This window comes from Myotis brandtii, unplaced genomic scaffold, assembly GCF_000412655.1.
Source record: "Myotis brandtii unplaced genomic scaffold, ASM41265v1 scaffold59, whole genome shotgun sequence".
NCBI lineage: Eukaryota > Metazoa > Chordata > Mammalia > Chiroptera > Vespertilionidae > Myotis > Myotis brandtii.
This window is the reverse complement of record NW_005370223.1, coordinates 3,689,675-3,707,143: the sequence shown is the minus strand read 5'-3', so window position 1 is coordinate 3,707,143 and position 17,469 is coordinate 3,689,675. Positions and strand designations below refer to the sequence as shown.

General features: G+C 36.9%; 1 protein-coding gene across 16 annotated transcripts in view; it reads right to left on the bottom strand.

The window, feature by feature from the left end:
- The window catches only part of VPS13B (vacuolar protein sorting 13 homolog B (yeast)), a 631,834-nt gene extending 614,402 nt beyond the window's left edge, over positions 1 to 17,432 (bottom strand). For 6 of the 16 annotated variants that reach the window (XR_001364589.1, XR_001364591.1, XM_005879267.2 and 3 more), the window contains exons 1-3: positions 17,061 to 17,428; positions 10,578 to 10,721; positions 1,475 to 1,595 (exon numbers count right to left, since the gene is read on the bottom strand). Coding sequence is in view for 14 of the 16 variants with exons in the window: in XM_005879267.2 (XP_005879329.1) it covers positions 1,475 to 1,595; positions 10,578 to 10,721; positions 17,061 to 17,207 (412 nt within the window). In the remaining 2 variants the exon portion in view is untranslated. Of the gene's footprint in view, positions 1 to 1,474; positions 1,596 to 10,577; positions 10,722 to 17,060 lie in introns of all 16 variants that reach the window. The other 10 variants (XM_014550205.1, XM_014550207.1, XM_014550206.1 and 7 more) reach the window with 6 other exon arrangements.
- Positions 17,433 to 17,469: the final 37 nt, after the last annotated feature.

Sequence of the window (17,469 nt, the reverse complement as noted above, 5' to 3'; positions counted from 1 at the left end):
AGGGGGGAGGAGTATGGAAGGCAACCAATTGATGTGTCTCTCTCACATCTCTCTCTCCCTTCCACTCTCTCTAAAAATCAATTTAAAAAAATATCCTCAGGTGAGGAGAAAAAGGAAAGAGGAAGGGGAAAGGGGGAAGGGGAAAGAGAGAGGAGAAGGGGAAGGGGAAGGGGAAAGAGATAGGGGAAGGGGAAAGGGGAAAGGGGAAGGGGAAGGGAAAGGGGGAAGGGGAAAGGGGCAAAGAAAAGGTGAAAGGGAAAGGAATAAGACTCAAATGTTAAACCTAAAGCTGATTATTCTTTGCCAGGATTATTCTTTGCATATTATAAAATGAGCTGGTAGAATAAGTTTTGGGGTATATGTAGTTGGAAATTTGGAGGGGTAAAAAGGTTGCCCAATCAATAAATAAGAACAAGCTACAGTTTAATTTAATTTACAGGTTAATTTAAAACACCAGGAGTTTTTCCCAAGGAGTTAATTAGCAAGAAAAAATTTAGAAAGCTCCAAAACCACCACACTACTCTAAGTAGAATTAGAAATGTTCAGTAATAAAATATCTTCTGGCACCTTCTCCAACTATAGCAATTAATCTATTCTACAGTCAGAGATTACTGAGGCCTTTTAGGTACAGAGTTCTAAAGAATACAGAGCATCAGTGTTAACATCACTATAACACTAGTTTAAAATGTTCAATTCAAATGTAACTTAGAACATACATTTGAGGGAGGAGGGCTATGAAATTGTGTACCTAATACCAGCCTCTTAGAGGTAAAGCACATGGTGCCAGAAGACTGACAAAAATTAACTAGGTTAAAACCAGCAGAAAGCCTTCAAACCTTTGGCACAGAGAGCAAGTGTATACCAATGTCACTTACATCTCAGAAAATAGAAGTGACTGATAAATAAAATAAAAAAGAAGTAACTAATAAACAATTCCTAACTGTAAAAAGACAGCAATGCTTTGGCCACAGAACTAACATGTAATGATCATTGTTTTTTTTCTTCATTAAATATTTATCAAGGAACTTTTATAAGTCACTACTGTTCCAGGTAAATAAAATTTTCAGAAAATAGAACAAATGGTCTCTCCCAATTAAAAACCTCTGTGTCTCTGTTACTGAATTTTATAGTTTCTAGAAACTCCAAACAATCTCGTGTCTTTCCTCTGTTTATCAAGAAGCCAGGAGGACAAAAACACTATGTGTGGGAAATCAGAGGCAAGTTTTTTCAAGGAGAGGACATAAAAAAGAAACGTAAGGAACAACCTACTGCAAAAGAGATTCAAAGTTTGAATGAAAGACATTCCTGAGGGCTCTGGACTCAACCTGTTCTAAATTCATGCAACAAATGCACATGCACATACAGTCTAAATATTTCATAGCACTAAAGAATACCGAAAGTGTGAATTCTACAAAGGGTTACAACAATTAATAATAATTGAAATGTTGGCTTTGTCAAGCGCATGAGAAGTTACCTGGTGGCAAATCAGGATCTGTGGGAGCAGCCTGCTGAATTCTTCGAGGTTTCACTGATGATTTTGTATTCTCAGTAGTACTAGGGTTGGTAGAATTAGAACCACAGCTTTCATGGTCATCCTATATTGATTTTAAAGAAAGCAGCAAGTAAGACCTCCTTTAGAAAACAAAAATTCTTATTTGATACCATACTAAGAAAATGATCTATAATAATAAAAGCGTAATAAGCTAATTAGACCAGACGTCCTTCTGGATGAAGCTGGGGCTGCAAGGGAAGCCCCGGTCCCAGGTGCCTGCTGCGGCTGGAGGGAAGCCCGGGCCCCGGGTGCCAGAGGGAAGCCCGTGCCGGCAGCCGGGGCAAAGAAGGCCTATACTCTTGCATAAATTTCGTGCATTGGGCCTCTAGAACAATAATAAAAGTTTAATCTTTTACATGATAGTATGGCTTCAAATGTTAGCGATATATCAGCAGAAGAAAAAATGTGTTTGCAACTCCAATACAATCAAAAAGTAAAATATTTACTATCATAAACGACAAAGAAAATTTTGCATGAAATTATATTCATTTTAAATTAATACAAAACAATGTTTCATTCCATAAAACAACTTCATCATTCAATCTTTACAATGACATCTTCTGTTATTTTGGGGGATGTTATAGACTCTAAATACTAAAGACTACTACTATGAATAAAACTTTACTGTAACTACTTTTAGTTCAACTTACATCCTTAAAAATGTCTGTAGTCATACACTTCTGCACAACGTTAACATTAAAAGCACACTATTAATTTTTGAAACATATGGTTGTCTCAAAAGCCCAGAAGTAAAACATGTTCATTAAAGAGATGTGAAAAAATTCCAAGTGAACTGCCAAAACTAGCATAATTATAAAAATATTTAACACTGAAACCATCTGAAATCACATACTGTATATAGATTACAGTGATGTCATAATAAACATTCCAGCCAAAATGCACTAAAAACTACTGCAGTCCAATAAATCTGGCATGCACAAGATGACAAACATTTTAAAGCAAAAGAAAGAACAAGTTATTTTTATTTTTCAAAAATTATTAGTAGCAAAAAAATGGTAAAGAACATAGGCTAAATATGAGTTTTCAAATAGTTAAGAAAAAGACACAATGAATAAAGCTTCCCTACAAACTACACGTTTTTATTATTCAAAAGAAAAACAAACTAAATAACTTTATTTGCTTAAACAAATTTATAATATACCTGAAATTTCAGTGTACTTTAAAAATAAGCATAAATCATGGCACTCAAAAAAATATATACTATGAAACAAACATTACCAAATGTGTAAACACTTCTTTCTCAACTATGGATAGAAAATTATGGTTGCACATACAGTATATTTAGAAAATAATTCTTTTGATAACTTGAACTTGTTTTCATTTCAATTACATTTTGTTTCAATTATAAGTCGGCTTCCATTCAATCCTGACCCAACTAAATTAAGTAAAAAATAAAGCAAAACAAGAATTATAATATTTACTATTAAAACAGGAATTACTGCCCTGACCAGCATGATCCAGTGGTTAGAGCATCAGCCTGTCACCAAAGGGTCTCGGATTCGACTGCTGGTCAAGGACAGGTTGGATCCCTGGCCCTGTTCGGGATATGTGCAGGAGGCAACCAATTAATATATCTCTCTCCCTTCCTCCCTCCCACCCTACCTTCCACTCTATCTAAAAAAATAAAAAATAAATCAAAGAAAAAATATCCTGGGGTGAGGATTAGCACCAAAAAACAAAAAAGAAAAATATCTGGAATTACTTCCATCATTAGTTTGAGTTCATCAGCTTTTAACCAGTATACATCATGTTGGACTATTACACATTTTACTTCACTGAAAGGCTCTAATTCTAATAAAAGAAACTCTGTTCTCAAATACACTAGCTAAAATGTTTTGAGATATTTAACCCCAAACACATTACAGTTATGTATTTCTCTTTTTTAATTGTTTTAAATATATTTTTATTGATTTCAGACAGGAAAAGAGAGGAAGAGATAGAAACATCAATAATGAGAATCATCCATCAGCTGCCTCCTGCATGCCCCCTACTGGGGATCGAGCCCACAACCTGGCCATGTGCCTGACCAGGAATAAAACCATGACCTCCTGGTTCATAAGTTGATGTTCAACCACTGAGCACCACCAGCCGGGCACAATTATATCTTTCTTATTTAGGTGGCAATTTTTCCAAAATGTCCGGTAAACATATTTCATGGCAAAAGAATGTTTTCTCTTGAGGACCACCTAGCTAGTTCTGAAAATACTATCCCTTTGTTCCTCATGAAACAAGCAAGAATGTAATTTCCTTACAAAAGTTCCTAACACAAGAAAAATGTGCCAAACACTGTATGTACATAGATCCATTACTTTCATACTGACAGGTCATGGAATCGTGTAGCATACTTTTCACCTCAGCCCTCATAGGGCTAGTCAATTAAAACTTGAAAACCATCAACTCCCAGATTCACAATGGTATGAATAAGAATGAGAACAAAACTTAAAACAAGTGAATGAATCATTCCAAGTCCTTTTTAAAAAAAAGACAGAGGTTAAAATGCAAGAAAGAGCTGAAGAAGGAGAAACTGAAAAGTGGAACCAAGAAGTAATGTGCTTTATGCTCTTCCACCTTGTGGCACCAAACTTGGCAAGCAAAGGACTAAGTATCACTTGGCAGCTCTAGTCACCAAAAGCTCCTGAAACAGAGTGTAAGGGACTGGGAAATAAACAGCTACAAAGTTCCTAGAAACTTTCACCTCTGTCCTCTCCAGGAACAAGTACAATGTCAATTGTCAGATGCAATAAAGAATGTCTAAGAGTAACAATGTAATTCAGAAAGTCAGAGCCAAATCAAGTCACCAAAGCAGAAGCACACACTTGGAGAACACAGGAGAGAGCCAAGGAGAAACGAGAATCTCTGGTTCACCTCTACCCTGACAGTAATATCAATAAACTTAATTTCAGTCATTTAAAAAATGCCAACGACATTAAGTGAAGGAGGAATGTGTATGTCCCTCTCTCTTCACACATCAACTTCAGCCACAGAAGCTGCTTCTGTCTTCTCCCCCATCCAGGGTAAGGGTAAGGGTTATGAGAGGCTGGAGAAGAGAATTGACATTCCCTTGCATTCTTTTACTTAATCTCCCCAAAAGGAGGATTAGCTAACCTGACAGGCCAAAGCTGAACATTCATTAGGCGACATTTTAGCAATGAAAAAGAGCACTGTACTAACTCTAAACCTGTGTGCTGGGGCCACTCTTCTATCTCTGAGATCCATGCTACTCAGTAACAGGACCTGAGCCTTTTCCCCAGAGGATACAATCATTAGCCATCTGTCCTCTGGTTCTTTTCACACACAGAGCCACCTGACCCAGATACTGCCCCAGGCAGAGAACAATCAAACTATGCCAGCTAACAGCAACAAGTCAGGGAAAATGTGCTTATTATTGCCTATGGCAGTGGTCGGCAAACTCATTAGTCAACAGAGCCAAATATCAACAGTACAACGACTGAAATTTCTTTTGAGAGCCAAATTTTTTAAACTTAAACTATATAGGTAGGTACATTGTTATTAACTTAATTAATGATTTTGGATTGAGTACTTAGTATTAACAACATGAGTTCAATACACTAATATATGGAATGCCTATTATGTGTCTAAGGCTGGAGATAACATGACATCCTTCTGGAACTTACATTCTCTTGAGGAAGATCAACTTTAAATAAATAAATAGTCACATCAAATAATTGCAGTTGTCATGAGTGCTAAGGAAAGAAATAAACAGTAAGCGAGAGAAGTTGTTTAGCAAGGTTAGGCATTTAAACCCCTCTAAGCAGATAAGTTTCATTTTATAATAATAAAGCCACCAACACAAAATAATTACAATTCTTAAATTGATGACAGATATACCTGTAGGATTTGCAGCTGGTTGGAAAAATACAGGTAACTTTATGCTTCGAGTAGGTACTTTTGTCTCCCACACGCGATTTGCGGACATGACTAGCACTGACCACTGCACATGAGACTGCTGACTGACTGGCTCACTCAACTCGTGCATGAACCACATGCGCCTCCCCCGTGCTGCGTCTCCCATCGCCCCACCGACCGACACCCCCCACTTCCGAACCACTTCTTCAAAATAGACTCGCCCAGGCCGAAAACCGACTTCTGCGCATGGGCCACGAAGTTTCAATCACACTGTACGTACGCGCCCGCACGTGGTATTTTGTGGAAGAGCCACACTCAAGGGGCCAAAGAGCCGCATGTGGCTCGCGAGCCACGGTTTGCCGACCACTGGCCTATGGCATCCCTTTTCTTCCTATCAAAAGGTGAGCATCACAGTGCCAACCTCTCCTCCTCCCCTTTATTTAAACTACTGAATTAAAGTGGTTAAATCCACTCTTAGATTTGGAAGGTGAAATAGGCCAAAATTAAGGGAGAAAAGAACAAAAGTTATACTGAGGCATTCTGACCTAAATCACATTCTACCATCTAATTTTCAGCACAATTCACAAGGCGGAATTGGGTGCTTAAACAGAATAAAACTGTACTTTGTTTTCTTATATATAACTTCCCTCAGCAAGGAATACCTAGTCAAAGAAAAATATGTGTTAGGCAGTTTGAGAAAAAATAGGTAGGTAGTACCCTTATCTAGGTATTTTACTTACCTACTTAAGAAATAATACTTATATGCATAAAAGATTAAGAATAATTTAAGTTAGTCAGCAACGACCTTTATTGAGCACTTATCTGTGCCAGGCCTCAGTATTTTAAGGATGAGAAAATTAGAGCTGAAGATGTTCCAAGGCCAGAAAGACAGGAAGTGAGAAAGCTGGGATGAATGCCCAGATCTGTCTGACCAAAAAGCCCTTCCTTTAATCACTAAACTTGAAAGAAAGACAGGAAAGCAAGGAGAAAGTGAAGGGAAGAAGAAAGGCAGGAAGGGAGAAAAAAGAGATAAAAGGAACAAATTGTTTTATTTATGGCACTTCCAACGTGTCACCTACTGGTAATAATCACATTACATTCATATGTCTTAATCCTCTTAACAATGCTATGAATTAGACACTACTCCCTGTGCAAAAGTATCCCTATTTAAAGATAAGGAAACTAAGGCATGATGAGATTAATAGTTCAAAATCACACTGTTATTAAATGGCACAATTCTAACCACGTTTTTCTATTATCGTCCCTATGAGAAAAGGCCAAGAAAACAGTACAGTAAATACTAAGTACCATATATACTAAGAAGTCATGAAAGTGTCTCAAAAAACAAGGTTTGAAAAGACTGTGCCCTACAGAAAAAAGAAAAAAGGTGGAAGGCTTGAACAAAAAAAGGTAAAAAGGAAGAAAGCATGTATCTTATAAAAAAGAGAATAAGTAGTGCAATTTAAGTAAAATAGAGAGCAATGAAATATTAAGCTGTAGAAAGAAGCTAGAGTAAATGGTCTCTACCATGAATATCAGTCCAAGAAATTTAAGCTTTACATATTGGCGAGCAAATAAAAGTTAACACTGGGAATTTAAGAAAATGAAGTACTTCATTCAGGACAAAGAACCTTCTGGTTATGTGACAGAAAGCAACAGCAGAGATCCCAACAATTGATAGACTATAAAAGTTTAGAAATTAAATGATGAGGGAAGCAGCTATGATAATTTTTTTAAATGCTAGCACCTGAAATTCAACATGTTCAAAACAAAACTCAAATTATGCAACATACTGTTCCTTTCCCCTTACTCCCAACCCCCCACCCCAAAAAAAATCCTCTGTCCTTTACATCCTAATTCAGTCAATGATACAACCATCTTCTCAGTCTCCTAAGAAAATTAAACACACTAACTTTGCAAAACAATGCTAACGAGCTTTAAAAATGTCAAGGTAGAAAGAAAGATGCTTGACCATGAATTGTATAGGATGACTGTTCTCTAAGTTTCAAACTACCCAGGAAATAACCAAATAATTTTTTTAATGTAAATTTTAAGGTACAATAGTGGATTCAATTTTAGATACGTGGTGTTTCTGGTGAAGGTACATCACACCAATAGATATGTCCACGAGGGAACTGAACATGTACTGGGAAAGACTGAAACAGCAATCAGAGTTAGATAAAGATTCAGGACTCATCAAAATAGAAGTGATAGTTGAAGTTACTAGATTTCCAGTAAGAAGAAATTTAAGGATTTATGCTTCTGAAAATACAACAGACTAGATAATTGGAAACATTGTTGTGGAATGCTAAAATAAAATCAAAGGAAAATTTTAGCTAGGCTCAAAGCAGTGAGTCAGACTGAAGAAAAATACAGGTATGCTCAAGGTACAAAAGCTGGAAGAGACAGGTGAGAAATAAAGAAGACTCCAAATGAAACCAAGAAACTTTGATTAAATTTAGCTTTAAATCCTAGCTCTAGAAATCAGAGAAGAATCTTTTCCCCAGGTAATAATATAAATATAAATAATAATATAAATATATTATCCACACTAAAAATGTCAACTCCTCAACATAAATATCTAAAGGCTCTCTAAATTTTTAGTAACCACTAACATCCAAATAATCTTAACAATACTTTTGAAGTGCATTAAAGAGGAGGAAATCGCCCTAACTGGTCTGGCTCAGTGGATAGAGCGTTGGCCTGCAGACTGAAGGGTCTCAGGTTCGATTCCGGTCAAGGGCATGTACCTTGGTTGCGGGACATTCCCAGTGGGGGGTGTGCAGGAGGCAGCTGATCGATGTTTCTCTCTCATTGCTGTTTCTAACTCTCTAGCCCTCTCCCTTCCTCTCTGTAAAAAATCAATAAAATATATTTTAAAAAAAAAAGAGGAGGAAATCTACTAATGTTGGTAGAATTAAATTAAACTTTACAAATTAGACATGCCTTCTTATCAAGGCATTTAGCAATATTATATTTCTGCAATGATCTTTTCTGGATGAAACCTCAGATTTATAATAGTTAAATTGTATCTTATTACATTTTCATATATTAATAATATTACTTTAACAAATTAATATCTATAACTCTAAAAGGCCCCTTCATTTAACCTACCACCCTACACTAATTTTATTTAGAAAATAAGTCTTTTCTTCATTGTGATCCTACAACATAATAACTTCAAATAATTACCATTATTCAGTTTATTAGTACATGAATAATTTTTAATTTAATTTCCCACTTTACTAATCAAGGCTCCAAATAGGAAAATAAACTGTTTAAAAATGTGTTTCATCTATAATGTTTTCACTAAAAAATTAATTCGAATCACTAGCATAAACCCAAGTAACACTCTCCAGGAGTGTACACTGCTGAATAATTTATCCAAATGTCAGCCGCAATTCTCACAAATCCTTTCTACCTCAAAATTTTAAACATCTGTAAAAAATACTTGTTGTGAGAGTGGTTTACAATCATGACCCTTTGACCTTTTGCTATGCACACCACAAAATTCAAGTCTCAAATGCCATGCAAGCAGGAAATCTGGATCATTCCTGCAGTAGCCATCTGCATGGTCCAATATCAAATATTAGTTCGAGGTGGCACTAAGTCATGTGTTACAAATCTTTTTCTGCAGCCTCGATAATTAGTTGTAATTTGCCTTTTCTAAAATGTGTTTCTTATGGGACATCTGGCCTTGAAAACTCCACCTACCCGTTGAAAAAATACTTAGTGTCTGGATTTTTTTTTCTCATAATATGAAGCACTTGTATGGGTGCCATAACTAAGTCCAGACATTTTTTTAAAAATTAAATTCCAAGGACAGATGATGACCAAGAACCATTTAAGTATTACCAAATAAAAATGTAAAATAAACTTTGTTGCAATATAACTATCTACAGATTTCTAAACCAATCTCTCAAATATTTAAAGTTCACAAAATAAATTTTCAAAGGAATATATAGCACTGGTCTACTTACTTCAAGAAACTACATTAGTAAGTTAAATTGGATAATACAGGTTTGAATCAAAGATTTCATAAAAGGAAAAAAAAAAAGATTTCAGCCCCATTGGTTGATATGACACTCAAAGATTGTACTTAAATTAGGAAATGATTTTAATAATTCATAATTAACCTCAACTAACTTCAAGAGATTTAAGTTATATTTAGGATACACTAAAATTGCCTTAAGTTCTCTTCAATTTATTTGGTTACAAAAAGCCTTCCCTAAAAATGAAAGGTAAATGTGGATTAAGGAAAAAGTAGTAAAAATGAATGACAGAGACACTGCTTTTCTGCAAGATGAAAGGGAAAAAATGTATCACAATTATGCTGCTTTCCAGATCTATTTGCTTCCTAGACCAGAACATTTTTGGTAAAACTCCTTAAAATCAATACTACACTTTTATAATAAAACACTAAAAAGAAATGTAAGATGGGTTAAAGAATAAATAAGTCAGAAAAGGCCCGGCTGATGTGGCTCAGTGGTTGAGCATTGACCCATGAACCAGGAGATCACGGTTCGATTCCCGGTCAGGGCACATGCCTGGGTTGTAGGCTCGGTCCCCAGTAAGGGGCATGCAGGAAGCAGCCAATCAATAATTATCTCTCATCACTGATGTTTCTATCCCTCTCTCCCTTCCTCTCTCTGAAATCAATTTTTTTTAAAAGTCAGAAAAGAATCAGTTTCTGATGACAAAACCTCAAACAACAATGAAATTTGGTAAATAAAGGCAAATTCAATATATTTTTATCTTCTCAAAAATAACGAGATTTTCACCTCATTTAGAAATGTCACATAAATAAAAAGCCATGCAGTTACTATTCAAAAATTCAAAAACTGGACACAATCAGACTTCACTTCTAGTGGATATAGGTAATAGCAATCTACATGATCCCTATTAGGGCTATGATCAGATTAAGTGAAATTACTATGAAAATATCCCTTGGGGTATTTTACCCAAATTTAAAACATCCTTTTACAATTAATTATGTTACTTAACAGGCATATAAAAATAATAAGTATATAAGCTAACATTTATTTATGTAAAAGCTGACATATCCCAAAAGTTAAAGAAATATTCAAACACTAGTAACTAGAAAATTGGTTAACATAAACAAACAATAATTTCATACCTGCATTCCATCTTTAAGTTTCAAAATGCATTCCATTGTGTTAATGGTGATTACCACTGGTTCCGAGCCCAGTTTTGTCCACGGTACGTGGATCCTCAGTTCGTGAATATGTCCACTTAAAAAAGTGAATGGTAATTTCAATTCCTTAAGACACAAAACATTAAATAAGTTAGTAAGTGCTTAATGTATTTTCATTCTAATATTCAAATTACTCTCTTAAAATAAAATGAAACTTCCAACACAAAAATAGTTTGGCAATTATTGTTTATCAAAAAGTAGCATCAGTAACTTATTAAACTACAAAAACCAATTATGCAAGTTACACTTAACAAACTACTGAACCTGTCTAGGCCTGAGTTTCTTTATTCTGATGAATGGAAATAATATACGTATAATACCTAGTACATGATAAAGGCTCATATATGGTAGTGGGGCGGGGGGGAGACAGTAGTCACCCTAGTAGACAGCAGCAGTACTTGAGATAACTGCAATGGTATATATTATTTAAAATCTCCACCTAAAAATACGTTCCCAAGTGTGTTATAAACTACAAGTAGCATTATATGGCAAGTTGAAAGGGGAGCTGAAATAGAGAAAGGAGAATGACCTGACAAAATAAAAGTTGACCAACTTTAACAAAAAACTTACTGAACTTTTCTTAAAGATTGTACCTGGATACTATATGGTCCATAAATTTAAAATGTTTTTCTAACAGGTTTCCATTATTATTGGATAGAGAGTTAAAAATGAAAACATAACTGTCACTCAATCACTTTATACTAATTTGTTTTACAGTTCTTGTAATTCTATTAATGAAAGTTAAAATAAACATTATTACGCTTATTCATTCATCCAACAATTGCTCACCTACTTGGTTTAGCAAGATAGCTAGTAAAATAGCTAAATAGATTTTTTTATTTAGTTCTCAGAACATGGGTAAAGATCTTTAATAAATTTAAAAAAAATAGCTAAATATATATAGGTAGTAGGTAAATTGGTTAAGACAAATAACTCTGGAGCCAGCAACACGGATTTAAATCTTACTCTTCTATTTAATCATCCCAATGACAGTAAGCAACTTGTTTAATGTATCTGTGACTCAGTTTCTTATCTGTAAAATCTGGATAAGAATAGTAGTATCTTTGAGGATTAAACTAATTAATTTGTATAAAGTAATTAGAATACTGTCTTCCTAAAAGAGCAATCATTATTTTTTATTATTATTGATTTCAGAGAGGAAGGAAGAGGGAGAAAGAGAAACAGCAATGATGAGAGAGAATCACTGATTGGTTGACTCCTGCACATCCCCACCACTGGGGATTAGAGCAGGCAATCAAGCATGTGCCCTAACCAGCAACAGAACTGTGACCTGGTTCAGAGACTGACACTCAACCACTGAGCCATGCCTTTTTTAAAAGGCAGAATATTAATCATCTATTTCTAGTATTCTAATCAATTGTCAAAATTTTACATATTTCTCATTATTACATTAATTTTTAAGCTGAAATAATTTCAAGCATTAATTAACTGGCAGATTAAATTTTGTTTTGTGTCCATAACAAAAACAAGGTTTACTGAGTATTATTCTGTATCAGGCTCCGTTCTAAGAACTTTACCTGCATGCAACTATTTAATCCTTGTAAGAACCCCAAAAGGTAAATACAAATGAAGACTATGAGGCATGGAAAGGTCAAGTAACTTCCCTGGTTTATCTAGGAAAGCAGGACACAAAACTTGAAAATCTGATGCCAAGCCTTGCTCTTAACCACAATCATACTACCTCTACACTCCCATTATGAGCACTGAATGCCTTTCCAAATACATGTGTATGGACAATGAGTCAATAACATTTCCACCTCTACCATTCCCTGATTTGTGTAACAACGATACAGTTGTGAAATGGCTACCAAAGTTGCAGTCTAAGGGCCAAACTGAATTTTCTCAAAGAAATTAAAAGATACCTGAACCCTTGGGTGAGGATTAACAAGCAAAAAAAGTTAAAGGAAAAAATTGATAAACTGGACTCAATAAAATGAACTCTATTCATCAAAACACACTTTTAAGAGAGCAAAAAGACATGCCACACACTGGGAGAAGATATTGCAAAACATGTACATGCCAAAAGACTCATTTCCAAAATATATAACGAACTACTATACATCAATAAGAAGACAGAAAACACAATTTTTTAAAAAAGGCAAAAGAATCAGAAACTTTACAAAAGAGAATATCCAAATAGTCAATGAACAACACTAAAAGTGATCAACACCATAAACCATTATGAAATGCAATTTTAAATGAAATACTACTTACACCCACCAAAAAGTTTAAAATTAAAATACTAAGATGGTGTCATAGATAAACACATCCTCCCACAACCACATCAAAATTACAACTACACTACAAAGGAAACCATCATTCAGAATTGCCTGAAAGCTAACTGAACAGAAGTCCTACAACTAGGGATTTAAAGAGGAAAACAAATGAAGACTGGTAGGAGGGGAGAAGACACAGAGGGCTGGCCCCACACCCATGTGTGGTAGATAAAAATTAGAACGAGTATCTCCACTGTGGAGATCACCCCTGAGGAGCAAGGGGTCCCAGCCCCACACCATGCCCCCCAGCTCAGGGTTCCAGTGCCAGGAAGAGAAGTACCCAGACCTCTGGCTGTAAAAACCAACAGGGATTGTGCCTGAGTGAGGCGCAGGGCTGCTGGAGTCACAGGCAGTTCCTCTTAAAGGGCTCGCACAGGGACTTACTTGGACTCACTCCCTCTGAGCTCCGGCATTTGGGCAGCAGGTTGAAAGGAACCATGGACATATGGGGAGGAAATGAATTGTCTGGCATCAGGGCCAGAGCTGGAGAGCAGCCAAACAGAAGTTCTAGCAGAACCCATTGTTCCTTTTCTGAGGACCCCACCTCCACCACAGAGCTAGAAAATGGGCACTGCATCTCAGTCTCCATCAACCTGGCTCATGTTCACCCCACCCTAGTGATTCCCTGAGACCCCACTCAACTTGCAGGCCAACCCAAGCTGTTTTCATTGGCTTACCCAGTAGTTCTCAACCTTCTGGCCCTTTAAATACAGTTCCCCATGTTGTGACCCAACCATAAAATTATTTTCGTTGCTACTTCATAACTGTAATGTTGCTACTGTTATGAATCGTAATGTAAATATCTGATATGCAGGATGGTCTTAGGCGACCCCTGTGAAAGGGTCGTTCGACTGCCAAAGGAGTCGCAACCCACAGGTTGAGAACCGCTGGGCTTACCCATATAAATGGCTTTTTGCTCATGTTTTAGACTTTCCTAAAATCTCTCAAACAAGCAGCATCTGGCCCTGGTGTGCTCCATACCTCTAAGTGACCCCAAGCCCAACACTAACAGCAGCTGGCATTGGTTCACAGCTTAGTCTCACCTGGGCACTTCCAAGCCAAGCACAAGTAGCAACCATCTACAGATCATTTTGTAACTCATGCCAGGTGGCCCCAGGCAAAATACAGGCAGCTGCTAACCTTGGCCTACACCTCCAGGGAGGCCCCAGAGCCAGCACACCACTGGACAGCTTCAGACCAAGTCCAAGCACCACCCAACCACCTCCACAATAAACTTACTCAGCTGGCACCAGAGCCCCACTGAAAGAAGTCCTGCTCTGTGGGGTGGGCCCCTGCACAAGAAACCCTCCATGGTAGGTGGTCACTGCAAACAGTCCTTGCAGCTGATCAGTCTGGGATCATACTTGGAGTGCCCAACTCAGGTTATTGGGGAGGCTGTGCCACTGGACCCTACAGAACAACTACTACATAGAGCCACTCTACCAAGCCCAAGAGCTTCAGCAGAAACAAACACAAGGAGGCTGCCAAAATGAGAAGACAACGAAACATGTATGCACCATCCTGTGGTAGTTGAGCTTTGATTGCCATTGGCATATCAATGTAAGGTATTTATCCCCAGTAAGCACAGAGTCCCAAACAAGATGAACCCAAAGAGGCCCACACCAAGACATCATAAATAAAATGATAAGGTTAAAGACAGAGAATCTTAAAAGCATCAAGAGCAATGCAGTCAGTTACCTAAGCGGGAGCTCCCATAAGACTGTCGGCTGATTTCTCAACACAAACTTTGCAGGCCAGAAGAGATTAGCAAGAAATATTCAGAATGATGAAAAGCAAAGGCCTACAACCAACATTAGTCTACCCACCAAAGCTATCATTTAGAATCATAAGACATATAAAGAACTTCCCAGACAAGGAAAAGCTAAAGGAGTTCATCACTACCAAACCAGTATTACATGAAATGTTAAAGGGTCTTCTTTAAGAAGAAGAAGAGGCCTTGGCCAAGCCAAGCAGCTTAGTTGGTCAGAGTATCATCCCAATACGCCAAGGTTCGATCCTGCTTAGGGCACATACAGGAGTCAACCAATGAATGCATAGATAAATGGAATAGCAAATGTCTCTCTCTCTCTCTCTCTCCCTCTTCCCCCTCTCTCTAAAATCAATAAATAAAGGGGGGGAGATCAAAAATATGAACAATAAAATGGCAATAAATACATATCTGTCAACAAATGAATCTAAAAAAATAAACTAAGAAGCAGAACAGAAACAGACTCATTGATACACAGAATATTTTGACAGTTGCCAGATGGGAAGGAGGCTGGAGGGATGGGTGAAAAAGGTGAAGGGATTAAGAAGTACATATTGGTTGTTACAGAATAGTCAAGGGGATGTAAAGCGCAGCAGAGGGAATATAGAGTCAATAGTATTCTAATAACTGTGCCTGGTGTCAGATGGGTACGAGCTTTATCAGCATGATCAATTAGTAAGTTATATAATGTCTAATCACTGGGGTGTACACCTGAAACTAATATATCATTGTATGTCAACTGCAACTGACAAATAGAAAATGATTAAAGCCAAAAAATAAAAGTAAATAAAAAATACCAAACATCAAATAATAATAATAAAACCGTGAGCAACTGGGAGCCCTCATGCATTGTTGCTGAGAATGTAAACTGTTACAACCACTCCACAAAACTATTTGGCAATATCCATTAAAACTAAACTTCAGACTACCTCCCAGATACACACTTAAGGAAAATTAATACTTATGTTCACCAAAATACAGGTACAAGAGCTTTGTTCATCAGAGCTTTCTTCGCAATAGTCAAAAGCAGAAGTAAATTGTGAATCTTTATACAACTGAATACTACAAGGCAATACAAAGAACAAGCTACCACTCATGCAAAAATATGAGTTAATCTTAGCTATAATGTTGAAGAAGCCAGACACATTTCCCATTTATTTACAATTCAAGGACAGGTAATATTTGCCTGTGTTGATAGAAGTCAGAATAGCAATCATCTGTATGGGGGCATTAGGAGGGTTATTAATTGTAAAGGGGCACAGGGGAGCCACTTGGGGTGCAGAAAATATTATATTTCTTGATCTGGATGGTAGTTACACAGGTAAAAATTGAGCTGCATACTTAGCATGTGTGGGCATAATTAATGTTGAAGAAAGCGGTATTATATTTCTTGATCTGGATGGTAGTTACACAGGTATATACATATGTAAAAATTGAGCTGCATACTTAGCATTTGTGGGCATAATTAATGTTGAAGAAAGCGAGAGGAACCAGAATATTATTCCTTAGTGTTAACTCTAGATTATTCAATAACAGTGGAAAGAGTGAAATATAACTAAAAAGTATTGATAACTGTCACCATCAGATTAACTCTTTCCTTATCCCCTAAAAAACAATCGGTCTCTAACTCTTCTGAATTTCCACACGTTTGTATCCTCAAACCTAATAGAGTTGCCTGACATACCTTAGTACTAAATGAAGCAGTAAGTATATGCACTTTGAAGTTACAGTGCATTTGGATCAGAGCATCCTCACATTAAAAAAAAAAAAAAAAGAAAAGAAACGAAACTAAAAAGAAGTGATTAAGAAAGTTTTCAGGTTTGCTGGCATTCTCAGTGTCCACTTTATACTTTGAGAATGCCACGGGCAATGTCATCTTTCCTACTATGAGACATAACTTTCCTCAGCATCTTGCTTTCTTTTGGACTCTTCCATTCCCCAAAGGGCGAATGGGAATGTATTGTTTTCTAGCATCACACAAAACCTAGCCATGTAAATTAGCATGTTCCATAAGGCCTGAGAATTGAGTAAATAAGCTGAGCAATTCTAACAAGAACAATGACATTGTTTTCCTATTTGATGAGGCAACTTTTGGAGATATATATATGTGTGTGTGTGTGTGTGTGTGTGTGTGTGTGTGTGTGTGTATATATATATACACACACACACATATACATACATGTATATTGTAAAGGAAGGTATCTAGTTTCAGGGTAGCCAAAACTAGTTTAACAGAAAAAAAAATGCATTTTTAAAACATAAAGTCAAACTGCAGGGAACAACGGGTTACTTCTAAACAAGCTGCAAATGTGTCCAATAGATGACAACTACGCAGTTTACCTGTTCCAGCACATCCAACTTTAACTCGAGCTTGCTGAGCACCACGTCTCCGCCCCATAGTGAAAGCTGCAGGTCTGACGGCTTCAAGTTCTTGATGTAGCGATTCACATAGCTCATTAAAATCGGAGTCACATAGGACTCCAGCATCGTTTAAGGTGCAAAGAAGTCAACGTCAGAAGCTGGAGGGGGTCAAGACAGAAATATTAGAAGTCATTGAGTCTGTGGTGCAACGAAGGGAAAAAAATAAAAATAAAGGCACTTTTCGGGAGGGGTAGAAGAGGCCGAAAAGCAACAGTCCCCACCAAAGCGGCCGCTCGCCTCCTCCCAGAAGCAGAAACAAAACTCTAATTAGACTCTGCCTGCCGAGGAGCGGGAGGAGAGGTGGTGACCTGAAGACACCGACTCCCCA